General features: G+C 38.1%; 1 protein-coding gene across 8 annotated transcripts in view; it reads left to right on the forward strand.

The window, feature by feature from the left end:
- Window positions 1–27547, forward strand: part of LOC114046188 (probable phospholipid-transporting ATPase IH) — a 222872-nt gene that overhangs the window by 153586 nt on the left and 41739 nt on the right. For all 8 annotated transcript variants that reach the window (XR_003569471.1, XM_027866417.1, XM_027866418.1 and 5 more), the window contains 9 exons: window positions 507–657; window positions 3683–3880; window positions 6589–6762; window positions 10048–10211; window positions 11785–11856; window positions 14038–14111; window positions 15573–15676; window positions 23025–23206; window positions 26771–27022. Coding sequence is in view for 7 of the 8 variants with exons in the window: in XM_027866417.1 (XP_027722218.1) it covers window positions 507–657; window positions 3683–3880; window positions 6589–6762; window positions 10048–10211; window positions 11785–11856; window positions 14038–14111; window positions 15573–15676; window positions 23025–23206; window positions 26771–27022 (1371 nt within the window). In the remaining variant the exon portion in view is untranslated. The remainder of the gene's footprint in view (window positions 1–506; window positions 658–3682; window positions 3881–6588; window positions 6763–10047; window positions 10212–11784; window positions 11857–14037; window positions 14112–15572; window positions 15677–23024; window positions 23207–26770; window positions 27023–27547) is intronic.

Genomic DNA, 27547 nt, shown 5'->3' on the forward strand with positions numbered 1-27547 from the left:
AACTGCTAAGATTTCGGTTCGTCTTCAGCATTTCCTCTCAAATGAGAGCATTTCCCAACATCGTATATACTATTTTCAGCCTTTGTGGTGATGTTGTGGGTGAAATTGCTGAATCTTGAACTCATTACTTGACCACTTAATGTTAGGAGAAATTGATTTTTAAAAGGTTCTCTTAACTTGCCGGATTTTTGAATCTACAAATGTTCAGCTTAGGTTAAGAGTCAGTGAACAGTTATTTGAAATTTAATGAATGTTACTCATTTTGGCTATGTGTGGGTTACCTCCATGATGTACAAGGTCCTGCCCTTCTCTTATATGCCAAAAGTCAGAATGCTTAGTGATAACAATAAATTTGTGTCTTCATTCATGCTTTGTAAAAGTCAGCAAAAGATCAGAAATCTTACTGAAGTTTTCCCATATTTTATATACCATTTGTGTATTTGTAGGATAGGAAATTTTGTGCTTTCCGCAAGAACTAATTTACTATTACTGCTTTATTATTTTAGATCAATGAATGTATTCCTTGTCGTGTACCTCTGCATCCTAATCAGTAAAGCACTGATAAATACTGTCCTGAAATATGTGTGGCAGAGTGACCCATTTCGAGACGAGCCTTGGTTTAATCAGAAGACAGAAGCAGAGAGACAGAGGCACCTGGTATGGAAAATTTCACGTGAAATATGTTACTCTTTTTGTAATGTTCAGAGGTGATTTGCATAACATTTTTATTAAAATGTGGGACCCAGTGAATCCCAATCCTTGAAAGAACTGTGTAAATTAGAGCTTCGCACTGTAGTAGCCATTGGGACAGAAGATTTATTTGAGAAATATTAAAACAAGAAGACTTGATCATTTTCTCTCACCCATTTCATTTCTTACATGTAATGGCAAATGCATCTCCAAATGAGAGGATCTGTGGTGACTTAGCATCCATACTAGAGAAAGGGAAAAGGAAAAAGCCCTCACACTAGACTTCTGTGTCTAAAGAGATTTATTTAAAAAAATAGTCTTTATGGCTGAATGGAGAGAGGAGTGGGGTGTTGAGTTCCTCCAAATCTGCATCCAGATTGGTGGCAGTTTCCTGAAAAATAGCTTCCCAGTTTTCCATTTTGTGTAGGAAAAGTTTCATCTATGACATGTTAGAGATGCTCCCTTCTTTTCAAGCATTGCAGGACGATGGGTGGAGACCAAGATGTTATTTCTCACCTACACTTCTAAATGTATGTTTTGAGATCTTTGAATACAATAATTGGTTGAGGGGGCTGAGACTATAGGATTGGAATATCTCCTCACTTACTTGAGGTCAGCTAATAAGAGGGATGTGGAGGATCTTATCTGTGATTCCAAGTGCTATGGGGCTATTTAGGCTCAGAAATACATTTATCCAGTTATAATTAGGGAAACAGAAGGAGTTTGGTTTGGTTTCAAGATTGAAAACAAGAAGTAGTTAAAACTACAAAGGTTATACAGGATTTCAGCCAATTCTAAATTGCCTGGCAAATGTCAGGAAGATGGCCTTCAGTTGTTTTCTCTAGTGAAGATCAAAGGCCTCCCATTGATGTGCTTGTGTTTTTGTTTTTGTTTTCCTTCCCCTTGGGATTCTGCATAGGAATGCTAACTCAGATTCTACCGGGGAGGGGAAATAAGTTTCCAATACACAAAAATTCCAACAAAGGGAGAAAGGCCTTTTAAAAAATTAACATAGCTGTGTATAAATGTGTGTGTATGTGTATATATCTATGTCTATACACACATATACATACACTTCAGCAAGTGATATCAATTAATTTACTTATATTCCTCAGAGGAAAGATAGAGCTTAGAATTCAAAAATTCCAAGAAGCAAACATAGCCTTATAGACATCATTAAATGACAGGATTTAGAACTGGACCTCTTAGAGGCCTTGGAATTTACCTCCCTCCCTCTTATTTTGCACCTGAGAAACTGAAGACCTATAGAGGTTAATTGGCTAGCCCAAGCAAGATCATAGAAGTAATAAGTGACTGCTTAGCTTCCAGCCTGTGTCTGCTTACTCCAGATCCAACAGTCTTTCTTCTCTACCACACTGCCTCTCAGTCATGGGAAAGGTCGTAGAAACTCCAGACCGGACATCATGTAATGTATCATGGCAGTTCTAGTTTTCTGGGCCCTACAACAGTGTGGTGGAAATGTTTTAAATGGGGTCAATTTTAGCAAATTCACATCTCCGATTCTAGCCCCTCAGCTAGTCTTGTTGCTATGCTGATAGGGATCATGTCTTAGACCCTCTTGCTTAGGACAATGCAGGCAGGAGATAAATGTATCCTGCTGATTATGACTCATGGTGAAATAAGTGATGTTACTTTGTGGTGTGTTTGTGTGGCTAAGAATGATAGGGAAGTGTTCTAGGGAAGGCTAACTATGAGGAAGGATTCTGAGACCTGGCCCTTTTTTTTTTTTTTAATTTAAATTTTTGGTGAGGCAATTGGGATTAAGTGACTTGCCCATGGTCACACAGCTAGTGCGTATTATGTGTCTGAGGCCAGATTTGAACTCAGGTCCTCCTGACTCCAGGGCTGGTGCTGTATCCACTGTGTCACCTAGCTGCCCCCTGCCTGTCTCTCTTGTCCTTAGGAAGAACCTAGTCTTAAAATGCTTTCTTGGGATTTCCTCAAACTATAACTGCAAGACAGACATGTGTTTGAAATATTAGAGCCATGTGAACTGGATATATAAAAATCTTAGGGATGTGGAGAGATGCCTTGTAACACTTTGTAAAGAAGCATGACTGGGAAGTTCGAAGCTTAGCTAGCTCTGTTTGTAAAAGCTTGTACGTTGCGCCTCAGCATGCAAACATCTCTTAATAATTTCCTGGGAAATAAAAACATAAGTTTTTATTGATGTCTTTTGGTTTTTTACATCACCATTATTTTCCCTAGTCTCTCCTCTCTCCCTCTCCCAGATTGCTATCCAATTCCCTATCTATTGAAGTAGCTGGAAATAAAGCACCATTTTAAACAAAGATGCATTCAAATATTCAGCATTTTGTGCTTTGTGCTGTCTTGTTACCAAAGAGATTCCAAATCTCCTATCCTTTAATAAATATGACCACATTCAAAGAAAAGACTCAAGTGTTTAGAATATAAATCTTGCTAATTGGGTCTGTATTCAATTGGAATTGTTTTTTCTTCTGACAATTTAAGTTCTTGAATATGTAATTCCAACCTTTCCCCCACTGGTTGCTGTTCTATAAAGCATGCATATAGATCTACCCTTGTCTCTGTGTTAGTGGGGAGTAGGGGAAATTGGGGAATGGATAATGCAAACCTAGAGCTGCTGCCATCAAGGAATTCTCCTTGTCCTATGATCCTCCCTCATCCTGGGGTTTCAAAAACACTTTTTTTTTTCAAGAATGTCTTTACTATCTGTGCCTAATAGTAAGCAATCCAAATGGTCAGCCTTTCTCTCTCTCCCACGTACTGATTAGATGAAGAGTGTGAAGTCTGTGAGATATTAACAAGCATTCAAACTAAGAGGCTAAACAATACAAGTGAGGAAAAGGTGACTGGGGACAGATTTGAATAACTGAACATGCCTGAAGATTAAACTTGAGAGAAGTGTATACATGTGTCTTTGTCATAAAATTAGAGAGCTTAGAAAGACATCAATAAAATTTGTATTTATTCTTTACTCTTTTTGCAGTTTCTCAAAGCTTTCACAGACTTCCTGGCTTTTATGGTACTTTTTAACTACATCATTCCAGTGTCAATGTATGTCACAGTTGAAATGCAGAAATTTCTCGGCTCCTATTTTATCACCTGGGATGAAGATATGTTTGATGAAGAAACAGGTGAAGGACCTGTAGTTAACACTTCTGACCTAAATGAAGAATTGGGACAGGTAGGTCAAATAGTAAGCTTAGTAGAACTATGTCAGCTGAATGTTTCCTGCTATTTGAATGAATGTATGCAAAACATCTAGAGAATTCAGTCTTTTTTATTTCCAGTTTCAGTTTACATATGTGACATCATTTAGATATATCTTGTAGCTGATGAAAGATCAGAACCATTTGAAAAGGTGATTATTTGCAGATAAGAAAATGGACAATTTTTTCATGTTTGTAATTTGAAAAAATGTTTTCGTGGCTAGTTTATAGAACATTGAGCTATGGTCCTTATGAAGCATTATTATTTCTTGGCTGTAAGAGTATGAAGGAGAAAAAGAACTTAGGAGGAAACCTGCCTTCTTTCAGAATGCTTACACATTTTGCTCTTTCCAATGTAAATAATTATCTTAGGAGCTTTGGTTCCTTCCGAGGACTAGCTCTTAGGCCTCCCAGCAGCTCTCACTGTGTCAAGCCTCTCAGGCATTTGGGTTACAGCAGAGACTATCTCTAGGAAAAGTTAATAGTCGTTATTAATTTCTTTCCAGGAAGAAGTTCTGAGATGTATTTTTTACAAAGAAAAAAAAAGACCTTTAGGATTATTTGCTAGTTTTCTTCCATTCAGAAGAAGTGATGCCTGAGAAAGTGTCTTTCTCATGAGTTCAAGATAAATTGCTTGCTTGAGTACAGTCTGTACTTTGGTCATTAAGAGCCTTAACTTTTGACCAGAGATAATCTTTAAATCCTATTATGTTGTCCCGCTCTCTCTGTGCTTTGTTCTAATTAACGCTTCTGTTCATTATGTTTTTAATACCTTTGTAAAAATTTTTTCTGTTTCCACCATTTGCTACCGTATGGTCTTTGAAAAATAGATACACAGTGATCCCATGTATAGTACATTGGAGAAATTCACAAAGAAGAAAAACATTTATCAAATTTTTCAGTAATAAAGGTTTCCAAGTTCCACTTATTTATAGCAGTTTTCTACATAAATAAATTTTTGCTTGCGTAAGTAAATTGGACTTCTTCATCTTCCACATGGAGTTTATTATAACAAGATCCTTCATTAAGAGGTGGCAGCTAAACTTTTGATCTCAACTTTAATCCAGTACAAAAAGTATTAAGGGCCAACTATACAAGGCAGTTGCTAACCTTTGATGGGGTGACTAATATGCTGAGACTCTGGGGGACCCAGATCACAAAGAGAAAAAAAGGGTGTCACCTTTCTAACTTAGTACAATGAGGTTAGAACGTTACAGCTTGTTTTTCTCTACTGGCGTGTAATTATTCTCTAGCATGTGAACTAGAAATACATAAGCCCTCGAAACTGCAGTGCCCACCACAGCCTCTTCCTGGGTAAAAGTTTCCTACCTTGGATTGAACACAGCTAAATCTAGCAAGCAAACCACCCATTGAGATAATAACTGTCTTTTGCTCTGAGACATGAGTGTGGAAAAAAAAATCACCAAGTAATTTCTTTCCCAGTGTTTGATCATTTACAAGATTTTTACATAATTAATAGCAATGGAGAAAACAATTATTTCTCTCTTAGTGATTAAAGTTGTTGTTTTGAACTGCACCTAAAGTATCATTATGCTGTCACTTAGATACGAGGATCCCTGCATTTTTAAACATGGCAGTTTAAATGATTTGTCAGATTTCCCTTTATTTGCCCCAGTATGGGTCTGGCAATTCCTTGTAACATTGTGTGAAACACATTCATGGAATCCTGAGATGTCAGAGCTAAGTTGGAAGAGATGTTGGAGATCATCTGGTCCAAAGCCTTCATTTTACAGATGAGGAAACTGACAGTGTAAGAATTGCCAAACTTCCTCAGAATCGGGGTCACATGGTCACATGGTCACATGATCTGCCCCTGACAGGAGCACCGACAATTGTGATGTACGATGGGTTAGGGATATTTCTCCTCCATCCAATTGGCACCTGTTCCCCTCACCAATGCCCCACCATAGGTTTGGGGCCTTCTCTTTTCCCATTGCATAGCCTCTCCCTAGGTGCTGTGTGCTTTTCGTGAGGCATGCTCCTACCCCAACACCATCCTCAATGTTCACAGACCTTTCTCTTTCCCAGTGCCGACCTGGGCTGGAGAAATGACTCACTGTGACATTTTCTTGAATTTCCCCATCTGTATTCAGTCTGATGCAGTCTCTAGATGTGGTTTTGTGGGCAAGCTGAGCCTGACAGCTTTCTGCTACTCTGCTATCTCTGCCCACCTAATGCTTTCATTCTTTATAAATTTCAGTCATATCTTCTCAGCTTTTCTCTGTCCAAAATAAAGCATTGTGATCTTTTTAGCCCATCTTCGTGTAACAACTGTTTTGTCCCCCTTTTTTTTATTAGTTTGGTGGGAGAAGAAGTAGAACAGGTCTATGGAACAAGCTTGGATTTTGCTTAGGCTGCAAGATAGCAGCATGCATTTTTTACCAACTTTAGGAAGATAAAAGCATTGACTTTTTTTCCCCCAATTTTACCTCTTTCTAGGGAAATGCCGATTAATACTAGGCTTTAAGTCAAAGAAACATGTTTATTTTTTTCAGAAACTTTAGACTATTGACAGTAGGTAGGTCACTGCTTTGGGAGGAAATGTTAGAAACCCACCATCACAAGAGCGTATTAGTCTTAAGAAAAGCACACTTGCTACAGTCTCTCAAGAAGGTTAAGTTTAATTCTAATCCTTGATTAGTATGTTTGCTGTATTCCACAGGTAGAATATATCTTCACAGATAAGACGGGAACATTGACAGAAAACAATATGGAATTCATAGAATGTTGCATTGAAGGCAATGTCTATGTGCCTCATGTCATTTGCAATGGGCAAATCCTTCCTGACTCTGGAGGCATTGACATGATTGACTCTTCGCCTGGAGTGAGTGGAAAGGTATGTTGAAATTTGAAAAAAAAGAAAAATAAGCAAACAAATAGGCTCTCTTTATTAGAAGGATGAGGGTTAGTATTGCAGTGGTAAGATAAAATCTTTCTCAAGGAAGTCCAAATGTTGAATAGAGAGGTCCAGCCTCTGGAAGTGTGCTGTTTTTTGCAAAAATCCCCTGCCTTATGTGAGCTGTGTCTCATCTTTTACCTCATTTATGCTAAATGAGAGGGGAAAGTCCATTGTGGGAATTTATTGCCTAAAATTCTCAGATACTACAGTCCTTGAAAATGTTTTACTTAAAATTAAGTAGCTAATATTTCACAGTGACTGTGAACAAAATAAGTAGAAGCAGGATGATTTGATTTGGGGTGACTGCTTTCCTCTATTTCGATTTACTGTCAACAAAGATGAGCACCTGGAATGATAGAAATGAGGGTTAAGCTCCTGGATGTCTAAGGTAAGTGAGGCTCTTTGAAAATGGAGAGGAGAGGACAAAAGGCTATATTGAAAGAAAAATAGCCGTTGAAGCATAATTCTTCCACATCCCAGTGACACGCAGGGGGAGGATCATCTACCTTCCTCAGTCTTTGGCAGAATTAGAAAAACATCTCCCACAGAACCTTATTACAAAGATTGCTGACCTTGTATTCTGAGCCAACTCAGACAAGGACAGTGAAGTCAGTCAATCAACAGGGTGGTGTTTTAAGCTCTTAGTATGTGCTGAGCACCGTATTGAGTTGTGAGTTGAAGGAAGAAAGCAAAAATAGTCATGGGTCTCCTGGAGCTGTTCTAATGGAGGAGAGACCATGTCTATAAATAGGCCCATGCAAGTTGTATGCAGGGTATAAGATGGAAAGTAACCCCGGGAGGGAAAGCAGTATCACTTGGGGGTGAGGGGTCAGGAAACACCTCCCACAGAAGGGATCTGAGTCTGGAAGGAGGCCAAAGATCCTATGAAGCTGGCTTCCTTTTACGAGTCCGTTATGTCACCCTCTCATCAGTAAAAGGAACATGATTCAATATCAAAAAATACTTCTGTTCTCCACATTTTAGTATTGGAAGCTGCAATTCTGCTACAAAAATTCAACAATTGGAGAGAAATAAAGCATTATATGATTTTGACCTGAATATAATAGTAGCATACCAGAGCCTCACAATACTTTGACCTATCTCAGCATCCGTTTTAAGCCAGACTCATCTTAAACTCTACATATCTGTCTGACCACACCTTCTCTGTTTCCTTTCCTGGATCTTTATAGTCCACATAATGCCCACTAACGGGGTGGAGGGTGTCTCCCAGAGGCTCTGTCCTGGGCCACGATCCCTTCTACCAGTAACCTATTTGATTTGGTTACCTGATGGTTCCATTTATCCTCTCTATTCAGATGGTTCTCAGATGTACTCGTCCAGATCTACCCTCTCCTGACCTCCAGTCTCAAATCTCTGATTACCTATTGACATCTCAGACTGAATATGCCTTAGACATCTTAACCTCAACATGTCCAAAACGGACCTTATTATCTTTCTGCCGAAACCCTCCCCTCTTCCTTACTTAGCCATTAAGGTCAAGGGTATCACCATCCTTCCAGAAACCCAGGTTTACAACCCAGGAGTCATCTTTGACACTTCAGTCATCCACCCTCATATCCATTCAGTGATCTAATCCTGTTGTTCCCATTTTTATAAGAGCTCTCATATAATCCTCCTTTTCCCCTCTGACACTGACACCATCCTGGTGTGGGCACTTATTATTCCCTCATGCTTGGATTACTTCACTAGCCTCCTGGTGGTTCTCCCTGACTCAGTTCTCTCCACTCCAGTTCATCCTCCCCTCAGCTGTCAGAATGACTTTCCTGAAGCACAGGTCTGATCCTATCACACCTCTGTTCAACTCCAATGGCTCCATGTTGATTGCAGGGTGAAATAAAAATCCTTTGTTTGGCTTTTAAAGCTCATGGTAACCTGGCCCCTTCATGCCTTTACAGTCTTCTTAGACCTTCCTTCCGTCTGTGTATTTTGTGGTTCAGTAGTACTGGCCTCCTTGGTGTTCCTTGAACGCAATACTCCATCTCCCAACTCTAAGCATTTTCACCGGGTGTCCTTCATCCCTGGAATGTTCTCCTTTATCTCTATCTCTTAGCTTTCCTGTCTAGCTCTAAATCTCAACTAAATCCCATCTTCTGAAAAAAGTCTTTCTTGGGCTTGCTTCATCTTGCCACCTTCCTTCTGAGACTACCCCCCCCATTTAGCATGTCTATATCTTGTTTGTACATAGCTGTTTGCATGTTGTCTCTCCCATTAATAGACTGGGAGCTTCCTGAGAGCAGACCTTTTTTGCCTTTCTTTGTATCCCCATCACATAGTAGGTGCTTAATAAATGCTAGTTGTCTGACTGAACAAGTTAATTTAGTATGGTATAATAAAGAATAATAATGACTTTGAAGATAGAGGACTTGAGTTCAAACCCTGCCCCTGTAACTGCCTTTATGACCTTCAACAAGTCAGTGAAACACTCTGAGCCTCAATTTCCTCAGAGGTGAACTAGATGACCTCTGAGGTTCCTTGTAGCTTTGAATCTATGGTCCTGGCATTGTTAATGGAAGAACATCGTTACCACACTGCTTCACTTGTAATGCTAACCTGCAGTATGGGCGATGTTCTAGCAAGACTTCATATTGTATTATTGTAATATTGTAGGTTAACAGACATGTGCTGGAATTCCTTAGAGACTCTTGAAAAAGTTTTCCTTAATTCATTCTTATTCTTTTTAGTCATTCTCCCTTTTATATGTAAGCACTCTTAAAGACATGCTTCTTCATTTTTTGAAAACATCAGCGATAAACTCTTATTTCACTGAAGTTCTAGGATTTTTTTTTGTCTTTAAATTTCCAATGATCTTATGTGTTTATATATCCTTCATTTCACAATCTATGATCTGTCTCTTCTTTATCCCAGAGAGCCATCCTTCATAACAGGGAATAAAAAAGAAAAAGAATTTAGCAGAACCAACCAAAATGGCAATTAAGTCTAACATTATATACAGTTTTCTATACCTGAAGTTCTATAATTGTTTATCTCCATTCAAATGATTGTGAAGATATCTAAAAAGAAAACAAGCATAATTAAATTCCACCTTATAGCCGTTAAAAACTAAACATGAGTTTTGATGTTTATTACTTCATAAATAATTGTCCCTTGTCCTTTGTTGCTTTTGGTTACCTTCTTTTGATTTTAAAGCTATCTGACTGTAGGTTTTTGTTGTATTTTATTGTCTGTCTTATATTTTGATAGGAGAGAGAAGAGCTGTTTTTTCGGGCTCTCTGTCTTTGCCACACAGTTCAAGTGAAGGATGATGTCCTTGTAGATGGAGCCAAAAAATCACCTGATTCATCAAGATCTTGCATATATATTTCATCATCACCAGATGAAGTGGCGTTAGTTGAAGGCATTCAAAGGTAAGTACAGTTGGCATCGTTTTTGGATTTGAAAGTATACAGATTTTATTGAAGGAATTTCTGCATTTGGTAGAATGTTACATTAGATGACCGCAAAGGTTTCATCCAACTTTAAGATCCCAGAATTCTACATAAGACCCCAAGTTTGAGTGTATTCCTAAATTATTGTGTGAGAAATGTTCTTCCATGGACTTCTATTATGATTTTGAAAATGGGTTCCAATGGAGAAAATTGCCTTCAGCATCTAATAAGAATCTTACATTATTGTTCAAGGACATTCCTTAGATGATATGCCCTTTGTCACTCTGAAGACTAGGTGTGTGTTTCCCACACAACCCCTACTAACTTAGCTAGAAGGAATTTTCTTTATTCTGAGGCAGAACCATTGTTTTTTAGTTGTGTCCAACTCTTTGTGACCACATTTTGGGGTTTTCTTGGTTTTCTTCGCCAGTTATTTGTTTTTTAAACAGATGAAGAATTGAGGTAAGCAGGGTTATGTGACTTGCCCAGGGTCACACCGCGATAGATTTTAACTCACAAAGATGAGTCTTCCTGACTCCAAGCCTGTTACTCTATCTACTGCACCACCTTCCTGACTAAGTGAAACATTAGGTATGTAAATTGGATCAGTTGTTGGGATTTATTAAAAATATTAGAAATTTAAACCTAAAATAAATGAACATGCTCCAACAAGGCATTTTGCTTAGGAAATGGATTCCCAGATGAAAAACTAAATGTATTTCAGCCATGCAAACTGGTTCCAGTCCAAAGAAAGAAGAGCAGCTAGGAGGTACAATGGATAGAACACTAGGTGTGGAGTCAAGAACATCTGTGTTCAAACCCAGGCTCAGACACTTACTATCTGTGTGAGGGTAGGCAGGTCACTTTACCCAGTTTTCCTCAGTTTTCTCATCTGTAAAATGAGCTGGAGAAGGAAATGCAAACCACTCCAGTATCTTTGCCAAGAAAACCCCAAATGGAGTCACAGAGATTCAGACATGACCAAAACAACTGAACAAAATGAACAAAGAAAGAAGGGAGACAGTCCAGTGATCTACTGGAGTGGAATGAGCATGACTCTTAGAGCCCGGTTGAGTCCTTCTCCTGACTCCACTGTTAACCAACCTTGTGACATGAGCCTCTTATACCATGTGGTTGGACTAAATGATCACTAAGGTCTCTACCAGCTCTGACTTTATATTCAAAAATAATTCAAGAACAAGGAAGAAAGAATTATAATAAAAAGAGAGATAATCAGTCCAAAATGACGTATGCTTTATCAGCTGCATCATCTTTACCACAGGAGATAAGGTGGTAAGAGCATTACGAAAGATTTTGTGTAATACTGGTGAATTTGGGGATGTGCTAAAGGGGAACACGGAGTGGTTTCATATATCAAAACATTATTGTGCAGGTTATAGCCTCAGTTTTTTCAATATTCTTTCCATTTGAAAAGCAAACCTCCCCAGAGGTTTCATAATTCTCCCCAGAGAAAAGCAGGATTCATCTTCTCTTACTTACAAATTCTGAAGTCCTTCTATAATTCCTGAATTTCTCCTTTTACTATTTATAGGCTTGGTTTCACATACCTAAGACTGAAAGACAATTACATGGAGCTGTTAAATAGAGATAATGATATTGAGAGGTGAGTATACATTCAAATGTAGAAGAGGAAAAAAGGGGTGAAAACAGAATTTTTTTAATGAGTCTGGTAGCAATTATTGAACTTTAACCAACAATTATTAAGCAACTACTTTATGCAAGGCATTGTCATTAGATGGGCCAGGTTCAAGGACCTTGCCCTCAAGGAATTTACATTCTTTGGGGAGATATGGCATGTACACAGATAATTAAATACAAAGCAGTATAGAATAATTTCTGGAGGGAAAGAGGATTAACAATTGAAGGAATCAGTAAATGCTTAGTGTAGGAAGCAAGTCAGGGATTCCAAAGGGCAGAGGCAGGAGAAAGTACAATCCAAACATAGGGGACTGTCTGTGCAAAGGCAGGAAATGGGCTGTCATCTGGAAGTAACCACTGCATAGCAGGCAGTTGAACTGGAATGGAAAGGCATGAGGAGGAGCAACTTGAAATTAGATTAGAAAGGTGTGTAAGAGTCAGATTGTGAAGAGCCTGAAATGCCAAGCTAAGGATTTTGTATTTTAAAGTATTAGAATTGCCATTGAAAACTTCACAGTTGGGCACGAGATGGTCAGATTTATGTTTTAGGAATAGTTAGAATTCCGCCCTGTCCTAAATCCCATCCATACCCCTCCTCTCTTCCCTCAAACTACCCACCGCCGCCACCACCAAAAAAAGTTCTCTTAAGTTTTCATTGAAACATCTTGACAGTTTTATATGATTTGAGTATGTGGGGAAGAGAGAACTATGGATGGAAAGCAGTGTCGTGCATTGGAAAGAAGACACTCGATTTAGAGAAAAAGGACTGAGTTAGAATCTGAGCTCTGCCAGCTAAGGTGGGATCTTGAGCGAGTCAAGTGTGGGTTGGACTAGATGACTTGTAAAAACCCTTCTATCTCTAAAGTTCTTAACCTTTTTTGGGGGGGAGGGGTTACCTTTTTTGAGACCCCTTTGGAAGTCTAGACTACTCAGAATAATGTTTTAAAATGCATAAAATAAAACACAGAGGATTACAGGGAAAATCAACTGTTTGGAAAATGGTTATGCTAATGATAGAAACTCTGATTCTCTAAAGAAAGAAAATATTGATATAATTGCTATAAAACTGTGATTAGAGGTTCTGGTTTTACATTGATCTAGTCATTTTAAAATGCTCCCAAATTTTTTAAAATACAACTTTTTAATGAAGGAAAATGGTTTGGTGTTGTATGGACCTCAGATTTCATCAATGTAGGCAAGCTCCCTGTGGAGAAACTCCCTTTATTGATGGACGTTGGCAACTGTATATAACGTAATCTTAGAGAACTGCCTGAGGCAACTGAGAGTTTAAATGATTTGCTTATAGTCACACAGCTAATATGTGTCAGAAGCAGGATTTTGAGATATGCAATCAGAATTTCCTTAGTTTTCAGAGATTAGGGTAAATTACAACTACTCCTTTGTAATCTTGTCCCATTGCAGATAAACCAAAAGAAAAGGTATAGGTGAATAATTGCCTCTGTCACATAATACAAACAAATGAACTGAAGAGATATGTATATAGGGACCTTTAAACCTGAATTTTGAGTAACACATCTATTGGAGAAGATTTTTCTGTTAAAACAGGGGAAGTGACTCTTTCCAAATTCCTACCCAGGCTCCCATATCTTAAATGATATTCACTTACCCTTAAGTCCTTGAAAAATTAACCTCTGATTAACCTATGATTTCATATCATATCATTATAAGTGTAGGAGGGAGGTAATAGTGGCGTGTAATGCTGAGTAAAAACCACTTTAGTGCAATTAAAAAAAATAAACCCTTACCTGTTGGAACACATTCTATACTTGATCTTAATACAGTACAGAATAATACTTAATCCACTTAATATTTAGCACAGACACCTTGGCCTTGCATTTAAGGCTCCCTACAGTCTGACCTCACATTACCTTTCTAGTCTCATTTCACATTGCACACTGGAGAAGGAAATGGCAAAGCATTCAGTATCTTTGCCAAAACAAAAAAAACAAAAAAAACAAACCTCCCATGGACATGGTCCATGAGATCACAAAGAGTTGAACACGACTAAACATCCCTAGTACAGACACTTAACTTTTAATTGAACTAAATATTTTTGGTTTCATGTTAAGCTGTTACATAATTAAATGATAAAGAGGGCTAATACATACCCATTTTTCCCCTTCAGGTATGAATTATTAGAGATTCTGACTTTTGATTCAGTGAGGAGAAGGATGAGTGTTATTGTCAAATCTACTTCAGGTAGAAAAATCTTGTTTCATTCTTTATTCAAAGTTACATGAAGGTTGAATTTTTGTTTTTATGATTGAGTTCTGTAGGACCTACTTATGCCTTTCCTGACTGTGAAGACTAAATTTTCATTCTTCTTAAGATCTATGAAAATAGTCCCTGCTTGAAAACTGATTTTATAATCTTGAGAGAAATTTAGTTTTAAACTTTTAATATTTTATGATGAATGCAAGAGTCAGTTCTTTCTCTCCTGTCTTCAAAATCTTAATATTCTGAGAATACTTAATTATCTCTGGCTTTCCTTAAATTGTTTTTAGTAAATCTGAATATTTAAAAAATTTCTCCATAATAGAATTTTTTTTCTATTTGAGATTTTTGTAGTCCTTTTCTTTTTTCTCCTATTAAGAAGACAAATTTAAAATGATCGCCTTTAAAACAAGTCGGAAAAGACAATTCAAGATGCAAATGTTAGTGTCTCTGTAAAATACCACTAAATGTTATCAGCAAAAGAAGTCACATTAATCATTTGACATTTTACAGTGATGTTTCTTTGCATGAGCACAATTTGATCAATCTTCCTTTTTGTGTGTTTGTGTGTGTGTATGTATAGATACATATGTATATACACATATATACATACATTACCCATCTCCATTAATACTTAAAGTTGTATGAAACATACAAATCAGATCTTGTTGCAACACACTTCAAAGGAATGGCCAAATCCTTGCGCTGGACTTTAAAAAATCAAATATTTGGAAAGAATGGTCCATTCCCCTTTGTTTCTTTCTACAGAGGATTCTGATATAACTCATTCATTGTAAAAGTGTAAACCTATTCAGTGCATATTCGAAGTTTTCTGTGTATGAACAAAATGTTTTGTTTTGCTTTTTGAAAAACATCCAGCTTTTGAACTTTCAGCATGTGCTTATCTTCTTTTCTGATTAACTGTGCCCTTTGCTTTTCCTCCTTTCTCTACCTCCTTCCTCAAGGTCATTTCACTGCCCATTAGTAGCACCTCCACTAGAGAAAAAAGACAGAGGAGACAGGAGATGAAATGCAAACTAGTTAATTTTGTTTCTTGTTCCCTTAAGTTTAGAAGGGAGCAAAGTTAAAATGTTTTTCGTTTCTTTTTTTTCTGGATAATCTGTGAATTTCATTTATCCCTGTCTCCCATTCCCACACCTAACCAGAACTTGATTGTACATTAGCCAATCTTTGAAATTCACTGAAATGTCCTTTGTGATTGTTTCTGACCTGCTATGTCTTTTCTTTGAGCATGTCTACAGAATGCTTTAAAGACTTTCATCACAGTGTGGTGGAACCTTGTTTTGTTATTAAAGAGGATAGTTAGAATTATCCATTTAGATTCTTCCCCACTATTTACTGAGTTTATAAAGTATGGACAGAAACACCAGCACATTGTGTTTTAAGGCCAGGTGTGTTATTATGATTTGCTTTCTCATTCTGCAGGGGACATCTACCTATTTTGCAAGGGAGCAGATTCTTCAATATTTCCAAGAGTAACTGAAGGCAAAGTAGATCAGATACGATCCAGAGTGGAGCGCAACGCAGTGGTGAGATGATGCCTTGAGTATGCATTAGGCTTTTTTAGGGCCAAGCTGAGTTGCCATAAGGAAATTTTTTTTTTTTTCTGGTCATATTAGAGTCTGAAAATTCCAAACATTGCCCAGAATAGGTATTATGGTCACTGGATGGGTAATTTAGAATGGGGAAACTCATCATACAGGACAAATAGTTATTCAGTTATTTGATGGGGGGGGGTGGAGAGGTGGTGGTTAAGGAACCATTCTGCACATTATTTATCTATGATATACAGGTTGGAGCCCTGGAGCTAAGAAATGTCGGGTCTAAATGGGTTTCAGATTAATTAATTTTAAAAAATAGGATAGAGCTTTTTTTTTTTAACCTTGAAAACATTTTAGTCATTTTTTCTTCTTAATACTATTTTGTTCATTTTTTTCTTCAACCTCTGCGTGTATTTTTTCTCCTTTCAATTTTTAAGTAAAATGGATAGATGAAGACTTCCTAACAAACAATTGAGTCTCTACCAGCATATCATAAAAACTGGTCTTTCCTTTCACAAAGGTCTGGCTTTTCACCTTTGTGATCTTTTGTGGGGCGGAAGCACCCCATGTCCTGTACCCCTGTCTTCCTTAATCCATGAGCCATCCATCTTCATCCCAGCAAAGACAGTTTTGGGGTTCATCTAACTCCCAGATAGTTTATGGTTCTTTATCTGAGAACCACCTTCTTCAAATGACATCTGTGCTCAGGAGTGTGTGGTCATATCCTTCTCACCATCACAAGTAAGGGAATTCTTTTCAAAGGCCTTCAATCCACAACAGCTATCTCACCTCACACCTTTTCGTCGGTAACTGTGGGGATCTCTTTGTCTTAGAAATTTAGAAATTGACGGTTGTGGTATGAAATTTTAAAAAAATTACTATAAAAGAACATTTTAGCCAAGAAAATCTCAGTGGGAAGTTCACCAACATCCAGTAATGTGTATTGATCAGTCGGGTACTAAGTACCTTCTCTAGGCTAGGCAGTGGGAATGCCAAGGTAAAAGAGAAACATCTCTTACCCTTGAAGAGTTTGTATTCTGTCAGCATTTGCACAAATGTGAATACGAGATGATGTTAGAAGAGATGCACTGGCAGCTGGAGGAGTTGGGGACAGCCTCATGGAGAAGACAGTGGTTGAACTGAACTGTGAGGGAGGAGAATATTTGATCCTGGATTACATCTTATAGAGGAAGGGTCGTGCAGGGGAAAGAGGCCTGGCTTAGGGCTTTGGAAGACTTCCGGCAATATGACTTTTACCTGCTGCCTGTGTAGCCTAACCCTATCAACTCCCTCCTCCTGGCTTTGGTTCCTCAACTGTAAAGTGAGTAAGTTGTGCCAAGTCATCATTAAGCTCCCATAGAGTTCTAACTCCTATGAAAGTGTTGTAGAAGGAGTCAGAAGTGCCTTTGATCTTCATACTGAGTCTAGAATGGAGCTCTCAGAGTCAGACAGCTCTTAAATGTCACTTGCAGAGTTTTAATCCAGGTCTTCCTCTGTTCAAGTCACATTGCTGCTAACACTTTTTTTTTTTTCTTAACATTGATAAGCCCAGAAACCCTAAGCCTACACACTATTCATTGGCCCATCAGTTCAAGAGCCATTACTCATTGAGGCCACAAGGTGGAACCAGTACGATTTTTGCTGTTGTTTTACGGACCCAGCCAGCTGTCAGTTCCTACAACTATGCCACCATTTTCTTAGCAAATCAACATTTATGTTATAAACTATAAATAAATATATATACACTCTCATATATAACTACTTTACAACTAGTTTATGTCTAGTTTAATAATATAAAATACTCTATAAAGTAGTTATACACTAGTTTAAACTAGTTTAAACTGTGTCTAGTTTATATAAAATTATATATAACCAATACTTTTTATATATACACATACACATAACTAATATCAATGGCCAAATAGAATACTTCATTAAAAATTACTTGTGGAATACTTAGAATTTAATAATAAATCCTATTTTATAGTATTCTGGGGTTTATGGGGTACTTTTCCTCATAACAATTCTCTGAGAAATATATTATTAGTAATTCCCATTTAACAATTGAAAAGAGCTTAGAGAGCTGTAGTTACAAAGCTAGTTATTATCCAACTTAAGACTAGAATCCAAGCCAAGGCTCTTGACTTCATGTCCAGTGTTCTTCCCACTACATATATAGCAAGTTGTTTCTCTACTTGGAATTTTTAGAGCTGGTAGGAACCTTAGGGAACAAAAGTGGCTTATAAGGAAGTCTTTCCTGACTAAATTGTACTAAGATTCCTGACTGTTCTCCCGCAAATAACAAACTTAGAAGGTTCTGCTAGACTAATTTGCAAAGAATTCTTCTATTCAATACTTAGACTTCTGACTTTGTTTCCCAAACTTCTTTGAAGCTAAGTTCTTCAGGACTTCTGGCTGGAAACCTTCTTTAAGTAATCACCACATCCATCTCTCCAGCTGAAGTCAGAGTGTGGAATTAGGGGATTGGGAATGGGCTGGAGGTTCTCCTCTATTGAAAGACTGCTGGATTTGGAGTCAGAATACCTAAATTGAAATCCTGCCCACTGGTGTGGACCTTGAACACATCACTTAATTTTTCTCGATTTCAGTTTCCACAGCTGTAAAAGGAGGAAGTTAGAACAGATAACCATGAAAGTCTCTTATTCCTCTAAATCTGTGATCTTATGAAAAGATAGACAGAAAACTTATGGAAACCATGACTGCTCTTTCTTCTTTTCTCTCATTACTTTATGTTACTGTCAGGAAAGCTTTTGTGAAAGAGCCCACATGTCCCACTTGCTGCTAGGTTTTCTCTTATTTAAGGGATATGCAGGCCTATTTTTACTTATTTGTTTTAATTTGTTTATTTACTTATTTGCAGTTAACAATAATTTTCTCTCTCATATCCACCCTCCTGCCTTCTATTGAAAATAGAAAAAAACCCAAGTATTCATATTCAAGCAAGATTTCCCTCACTGGTCATATCCAAAAATCATATATCTCATTTTATACCCATATAGGCTTATTCTTTCTTTCTCTCTCACTCTCTCTCTCTCACTCTCTCTCTCTCTCTCTCTCTCTCTCTCTCTCTCTCCCTCTCTCTCTCTTTCTTTCAGGGTCGCACAGCCAGTAAGTGAAGTGTCTGAAACTGGATTTGAGCTCAAGTCCTCCTGACTCCAGGGCCGGTGTTCCATCCACTGTGCCATCTAACTGCCCCCATATAGGCTTATTCTTTTTTTTTTTTTTTTGGTCATATAGGCTTATTCTTAATGAGCTTGTGGCAAACCTCATTTGCTAACCAACAGTTACTTTAAATAGATTACAATATAACCACTTTATAACCTCAGCTCTGCTGGGAATCGATAAGACTTGTGGACTGGGAATAGAGTGATTTCTTATCATTTATACAAATGTTTATCATCAGAGGCTATTGTAACTTGTAAAGCTATCTAATAAGGCTTGGGATGGAGTTGCCCATCGGTGTTGGTGGGGGAATTATTCGCATTGATGAAATTAGGGATCCTTGGAGCTCAGCACATCTGTATGTCTGTATCTGAGCTATTTTGCATGGTAAAGAGCTTTTGAATAGATGTTGATAGAGTTATCCTTGACAGGATAATGTGGACAGGAATCCAAGGAAAAATAAGAAGCTTGTGTTTGTCCTTTGGGAGAGACAGTTGTCTTTGAGGAGTGCATTAAAAACAATATTGCACAGATAATGAAACATTCTTCCTTCGGGAAGAGAAGCGGAGAATGACTAGAGCTTCTAGAAGGTTGCACACTTGTTAGACGTGCACTATTCTGTGTGTTTTTGCTCAGTTGTTTTTCTTTGTTACAGAGAAGGGTTTAGTCCAGACAGGGTCAAAGTGGGGTGTTTTTTATTTTTCCAAAAATGACTAATATAACGAGAAAGGGCATCAATAAAATTTTATTTTATTTTAAGTAGAAGCAGATAATGGTATAGTGGCTAGAGTCCTCATCATGGAGTCAGGAAGATTCGAGTTTGAATCCTTCCTCAGACTCTTACTAGCTTTGTGACCTTAACCTCTCTGAGTCTCTTGTTTCTGCATCTGTAAAATAGGGATAATAGCATCTACCTCACAGGGTTATTGTGAGGATCAAATGAGTTTATTTACATAAATAAAAAATACTTTGCAAACCTTAAAGAGTTTCACACATATTAGCTATTATTATGATTAAATGGATGGCCAAACTCTATTCTTCTCTCACTTGAGGTGACCATTGCCCTGTACAGATTTTTAAACATTTGAGACAAGTAAAGTAGCCTATTTACAGAATGATTTTGTTACTCATAATCAAATCTTTCTCCCCACAATGAGAAAAACTGGAGATAATCATACTGAAATACTTTCTGCTTGAAGGAATACTGGTCCTATTTTTTCCTCCCTGTATTACCCCCTATTACTTTGAGAGGGAGGTCATTTGTGAAGTACAAGGAAGTTAATGGAACTAAAAGAGTAATCCAGTATGTTCTATCTGAGCAGCTTCTGAGTCAGAAACCCAGGCCCTCAACTTTGCTATTTCTTCATCTTATATTATTACATTATGCCAGATTCCTAAATGCAGATACTTATGTAACAGAAGCTACAGGCACAAAATTTGCTGTGCCATATTTCCTGAGTTTTTGTGCTTTTTGCAGAAGTGACAACTCAGAAATATGTTTCTATTTTCCTTTATTAATCTTACTTTGTAACATTAAAAATCTCTTAAGATAAATTCTATATATCAAAATCATGTAACAGAAGAAAAGAAAGGTCCTCATTCCTTTCAGTTTCTACCATAAGACTTTAGGATTCCTAGAAATCTGATAACACTGCTGTGTGAGGGAGGCAAAAAACCATTTGTTTTATAACAGTTCCTACAAGTAATGAGAAACAGATTGTTTTACCAGTAGTTTGGAAATATAACATCCTTCCAAACTCTTTTTAAAACATACTTAGACATATTTTTCTTCTCAAAAGCTAACATGGATTAAGTGGTATCTTGCAGGATATGACAGGGTCCATTAGGACATACATGGACCTCAGAAGTCCTTTACATTTCCAGAACCCTGTGAACCTCTAAATATCTGGAGCCTTTTTACAGTCTTGTAAAATACTACTGGGGAATAGACACTGGAAAAGAACTACTATAGTTTTATTTGTAAATTTTAGAGCTTAGGTTCCAAAAATCAATGGCACAGAGATAGGATGGGGTGGGGGTGGGGGGGCAAGGCCAAACAGCAATTCTTTTTTTGAGAAGTTGGGAGAAACCTGCAGGTTTTGGTGGACTGCGAGCCCAATATCAATTAACAGTGTAATGCTAATTGGATTTTTGGCTTCATCACCTCAGTACATCAAGAATCTGTGGTTTCGTTGGTGTAGACACTCTCTCTACTATGTCAGGTGCCATGGTCATTTATTTAGTCCAAAGAGAGATTTGAACCCAGGTCTTCCAAACTGTCACTTTTTCCACTATACTGCGCTGCCTTTCAGTTAAAATTCATTATTAGGAATTTAATATTCAGAGTGAGAAGCAGTCTACTATGGTGGATAGAATGCCACCCTGGGAGTCAGAAAGACCTGAATTCACATCCTTCCTCTGATGAATACTGGTTTATAGGACGATTGATTGAAGGAAATAAAGATGTTTATTCTGAAGTAGAGAATACTTGGGGGTCATACAAGTAATTTTCAAATCATAAATTTAGGAAGAAGGTGAATTAGGAGGGGATCTATCTCAGATGTCATCAAGCCCATGACCCCACTGCTTAGGACTCTCACTTCCAACATCTTGTACAGATAGTCATTTAGCATATGCTCTAAAGACCAGGAAATCATTGCCTAACCAGGTAACCCAATCCATTTAGGGGCCATTTCAATGGCTAGGAACTTTTCTCTTATGTTGGTAAAATTAACTTCCACCTATTAGTCCTAGTTTGCTCTCTGCCCAGAGCAGAACAAGTCTAATGCTTTATCTATATGAGAACCCTTTAAGGATTGTAAATGTTACTTTCATGGCCTCCCTACACATTCACTTCTCTAAGCTAAACATTCCCATTTCCTTCAACTGTTCTTCATAGGATGTACTCTCAAGATTCCTTACCATCTTCATCCTCTTCCTCAGAAAGTGTTCCAGCTTGGCAATGACATTTTCAAATGTGGTACCCAGAACTTGACATAATACTCCAAATGGGTATTTAGAGTTTCAGGATCATTCAATTTCACCCCAAAGGAAAGAACTATGACCACAAAGTAGAAGTTACAAGCAGGCAACTTCTGATTCTATATAAGTAGAGACTTCGCTTCAATTAGAGCCATGCATGGATTTAATGGTCTGCCTTGAGAGATTTAGTGAGATTTCCTTCGCTGGAGATACTTGAGCAGGAGCTAGGAACTGCTTTCTGGGGTTATTGTGGAGAGAATTTGTGCTAGTTTAGGTTGGGTTAGGGTTGGGACCACAAGAATTGATTCCATTCTGTACTGTTCTTCCAAGGGCCTCTGGATGCCCTCCAACACATTTTTCACAATTTATTTATAAGCACCACCCTTGTGAACAAGTTGTTTGGCCTTTATAGCAGCTTGCCTAAATTCAGTGGCAAAGCCAGGATTTGAACTTGGTTTTTTAGACCAAAAGTATGATGTTCTTTCCAGTACATCATTACTGCCTCTCACAATAATTTGCAAACTTTAAAATTAATGCGGTCCTGCAACATGTAAAATTCACTCATGAGTGGAGGACGATCCCCAAGTCTCCCCTGCCCCACTGTTAATGCTTGCCTTCCTCCCCCAAACCCAGAGAATGTAAACTCCTTCAGGGCAGGGAGTTTCATTATCTTTGAATCTTTTCTTAGTCATTTTAATTATATATACAGTTATCCATTCTACACCCTGGCTTTTCTCATTGGGGTTTCAATACATCAGGCTGTAGGTAAGCATAAGAAATTAAATGAGTTTTACGGAAGCTTCAGACAACATGAAAAGGCCAGCAGAAAACAACAAAAAAAGTTTAGAAACTCAGAAATGCATAAAATATATGTATAGTATTGTATAATATCAACCCAAATTTTACCAAAAGTACTATAAACACCTCATAAAAGAAAAAGAAAAAAATCCAGACTTCCTTCTTTGGTAAGAAGGGAGGGCCAAAATATTATATGCAGATTCTCCAGATTGCAGGAGTGCTGTGCCCCTAACCCCCCTGATGTGTAAGAGATAACTATCATTAAGTGGAAGGGAAAAGAGGATTAAGAAAGATAATAAAAAAATAATTTTGCAACAGGCTACCCTTTCAGGTTATAGTTTACGTGATATTTGTTTTTGGATGTATCTTTCAGGAAGGGCTGCGAACTCTATGTGTTGCCTATAAAAAACTCACCCAGGAAGAATATAATGAGGTTTGTGAACTTCTGCACGAAGCAAAAGTGGCACTTCAAGAACGAGAAAAGAAATTGGCGGAGGCATATGAGCTTGTTGAGACAGACCTTACTCTGCTTGGTGCTACAGCTGTTGAGGACCGGTTAAGTACCGTATTTATTTAATCTTTTTTTTTTTTTTTAATAACACATATTGGTCAAAAAAGACAACTTGAGGAACACATTTGTTTGTGTCTTTTTCCCCTAAGAAGAAGGTGGAACTTTAACTGTCATTAACACAACTGTGCCTGTATCACACAGATAAAGTCCATGAGATTAGATAAGATTCTATCACTATTAGCCAGTATAGAGAAACTGGGACAGACTGATTAAAAGATTCATTTGATAGACTCCTACATAGGCATTTGTTTGAACTAAACAAAATGATAACATACCTGGAATTTCATAATTTATATAGTTTTCAGCAGCTCACTTTTTGTTGTTGTTGTTATTCAGTTGTTTAGGTCATTTCTATTTCCTTCTCCAGCTCATTTTACAGTTAAGGAAACTGAGGCAAATAGGGTTAAGTGACTTGCCCAGGGTCATAAGTGTTTGATGTCAGATTTGAACTGAGGTATTCCTGACTCCAGGCCCAGTGTTCTATCCGCTGTACCTCATTTTCACAGTATAGAGTTGTGTGATAGACTTACTTATTTATTTGTTTGTTTGTTTGTTTGTTGATTTATTATTTTTAGGCAATTGGAGTTACGTGACTTGCCCAGGGGCACACAGCTAGTAAGTGTCAAGTATTTGGTCTGAGGCCAGATTTGAACTCAGGTCCTCCTGACTTCAGGGCCAGTTCTCTACCCACTGTGCCACCTAGCTGCCCCTTAGGCTTTTTTTTTAAAGCATATTTTTTACAATAGAAATATTAACCAGGAAGCTTCTTAAGGTTCAAATCTTTTTTTATTATCAACTTAACAATCATCAGTAAACTTGAATATTTAACCTTGCAAAAAGCAACTTATTATTAAGAGTGTTCTGGGGGCAGCTAGGTGGCACAGTAGATAGAGCTTTGGCCTTGGAGTAAGGAGTACCTGAGTTCAAATCTGGCCTCAGACACTTGAGACTTACTAGCTGTGTGACCCTGGGCAAGTCACTTAACCCCGATTGCCTCACTTTAAAAAAAAAAAAGAGTGTTCTAAAACTGTATTTTGGGACACTACAAAACCATAAACTGTTGTATAGCTTTGGTTTTATTAAATAGTTTAAATTTAATATAATAATAACAATTATCCTGTTTGATTGTATCCCTTTCTGAGCTTATTTTTTTCTGGGTTTTTTAATATTTTATTGATGCTTTTTGAGGAGCAGACATCTCTTATCACTGCACACTAACTTCAACTCAGCCTCCAGAAAAAATTAAAAAAAATAAGCCCTCCCTTAGATAGTCAAGCAAAACAATTCGAGGTATTAGCCACATATTAAAATACAGATCTCATGCTGTATCTCGTCTGTCACCTGTGTACAAAGACGTGGGTGGGCATGTTTCATTATCAAACCTTTAAAGTTTGTGCATTGACCAGAATTCTTTAGTCTTTCCAAGCTGCTTTCCATCCCATCACTGTGGGCCTCGTGTGCATCGTTCTCCTGGTTCTGCTCAACCTGCTCTGTATCACTGGGAATATACCATGTTCATCATTGCTTATGACATAATGATATTCCATCACGTTCATTTAACACATTTTTTTTTTTGTTTTGTTTTGTTTTTTGGTAAGGCAATTGGGGTTAAATGACTTGCCCAAGGTCACACAGCTAGTAAGTGTCAAGTGTTTGGTCTGAGGCTGGATTTGAACTCAGGTCCTCCTAACTTCAGGGCCAGAGCTCTATCCACTGCGCCACCTAGCTGCCCTCATTTAACACAGTTTTGAACAAGATGCCGACACGTGACTTTTTTTGTTTTTTTTCTGTTGAGTTATGGACATGAATGTTTGTTTAGTCTTTACTCATAATGCATGGGTGTGTCTCCGTGTGTGTGTGTGTCTGTGTGTGTGTGTGTGTGTGTCAGAGTGTAGGGCATAGAGCTGACCTTGGATGCGAGGTCATCTGGGTTCAGGTCCCACTTCTGGAATAGTGGCTGTGTGACCCTGGGCAAGTCATTTACCTGTCAGAGCTCCAGGTAAGTGTTAGAGACTGTCAGCTGCTGACAAGGCACTGACCTGAATTGGTAGAGAGAGTTGCCTATATCAGTGAAGTCACAGGTCTATCCAGATAGACAGATATCCCCCCCCCCCCAAACACAGACACACACACACACACCCCGCTGTCTCAGAAGTCTTAGTGTAGTTTTAAACTTTTTTAGCTTAAAATACTTTAGGGAAATCCTGCATGCGTGTGTGTGTGTGTGTGTGTGTGTGTGTGTGTGTGTGTGCGCACGCTTTCACCAATGTGAGGATTTCTGTCACTGGTACAACCCAACTCCTCTTTCTTCCTCTTCCCTTCTCTCTCCCCTTCCCCAAACCCACCCCAGTAGACAGGTTTCATGAGTCCTTTTGACCAAAATATTCATACCTTGATACTGGCCACCTCTTGATGATAAATCTTTCCATATTCATTCCACGTGGTCCTCAGACTCCTGATATGCCACCCAGACCTTACTTGAAGTTTTCCTATCTTGGTATAGGGGCATCCTGGTTGTACAATGGTTAGAGCACTGGGCCTTGAATCAGGAAGACCTGAGTTCAGAAACTTACTAGCTGTTGTGTGACCTGAGACAAATCACTTAACCCCTGTTTGCTGTCATTCCTTAGTTGTAAAATGGGGACACATTGGAGAAAGAAACAGCAAACTGCTCCAGTACTTTTGCCAAGAAAAACCCATGGGTAAGTCCATGGGTCACAAAGAGTTGGATGTGACTGAACAACAACAAAAATCTTGGTGTAGGACCTGCCTTAATCTTCTTATAATCTTCTGCCATGGCTTTTGAGACCCCTCAGAATGTATACATATATATATAGGTATGTACATGTGTACATCTATGTATGGACGATGACTTTATCAGTATATGGTCTTAATTACAATTTTAAAGCAGGAGATTGCAAGTAACAAAATAGTATTCTCTGAAAATCCCAACTGCAAATCGTCATATTTTGCAAAAGTAACTGCTCACCTCTTACAAAAATGATATAACTTGCAATATTTTTAAGTCTTTGTTAGGCTATAAGAAATGGCTGTTGAGTCACATTTTTTAGTTTCAAGATGTAGAATGAAAGAAGTAGATTGGAATTCATTTAGAAATAATGAAGAAAAAACTGAAAATATACAGTGAATTGAAAAGCATGAATAAAAAGCTGAAAAAAGTTACCACTTGGGTTTTTTCTCTGGAAGTGATTATAATCAGAGGGCTGGAAGTAACTTTGATTCAGCTTAGGCCAAACCCAGTCTCCACCAAGGACTTCCCCCATGAGAACCCAGTAAGATGAGTTGATAAGCATCCCCCCCCCAAAAAAAAGTAATGCCCAATGTAGAAATGACAGTCTAACACTTGGAAAAAGTCGAGGCTAAAAGAAGAAATAGTTTTCCTTCCTTAGTGTTTTGGTCCCCAGAGATATTCTATGTTGCCTTTAAGTACTTCAAGACCAAAACATTTTAAGAGATTCACAAGACTCTGGCATTTTTTTGTTCTGATTTGCTTTTTTGTCAATATTTATTATTTGTTTGCCTCCTAGCCTCCAGGAGAAAGCTGCGGATACCATTGAAGCTCTTCAGAAAGCAGGCATAAAAGTTTGGGTTCTGACAGGAGACAAGATGGAAACGGCAGCCGCCACCTGCTATGCCTGCAAGCTTTTCAGGAGGAACACCCAACTGCTTGAGCTGACCACGAAGAAGATTGAAGAGCAGAGCCTGCATGATGTGCTCTTTGAGCTGAGTAAGACCGTCCTGCACTACAGTGGCAGTATGACCAGGGACAGTTTCTCAGGGCAAGTAATACCTTCATTCCTCAATCAAAACGGGGTCATGGAACATGTGTTAATTTAACTGAGAACAAAACAACTGAAGCTACTCAGAATGGCCATTGAGCCAGATGCTGCAATTAGCTGTAGTCTGTCATGGTGATGTAATACTACTGGCTCCATCTTGTAAGTGCATGCCATTGACACAAGAGATGTGGTGTAAAAGATCACAAATGCCTCCATGAAAATTGTCCCAAGAGCAGGCTGCAAACCCAATTGAGTTCTCACACTTTTTGCCTCGTATAATTTTCTGAGGCTACTGAGAAATGAGCTGCCTTTCCTGGCTTTCTCTTCAAGCAGTGTTCCACTCCAGTCATACCCATTCCAGGTCAGAGTGTTCAGAGTCCATTCAGATTCTTGCATCATTATCACACAATTAAGGTAAAATGAAGCAAGAAAGTTCTGAGCGTGTTCATTTTATTGTTAAGGCTAGCAGTTACAAATAAAAGCTCCTTAGCAAGTAGGGCTTACAGGTCATTTTTATAGACAAAA

The sequence above is a fragment of the Vombatus ursinus genome, unplaced genomic scaffold (assembly GCF_900497805.2).
Source record: "Vombatus ursinus unplaced genomic scaffold, bare-nosed wombat genome assembly UNPS02014781.1, whole genome shotgun sequence".
NCBI lineage: Eukaryota > Metazoa > Chordata > Mammalia > Diprotodontia > Vombatidae > Vombatus > Vombatus ursinus.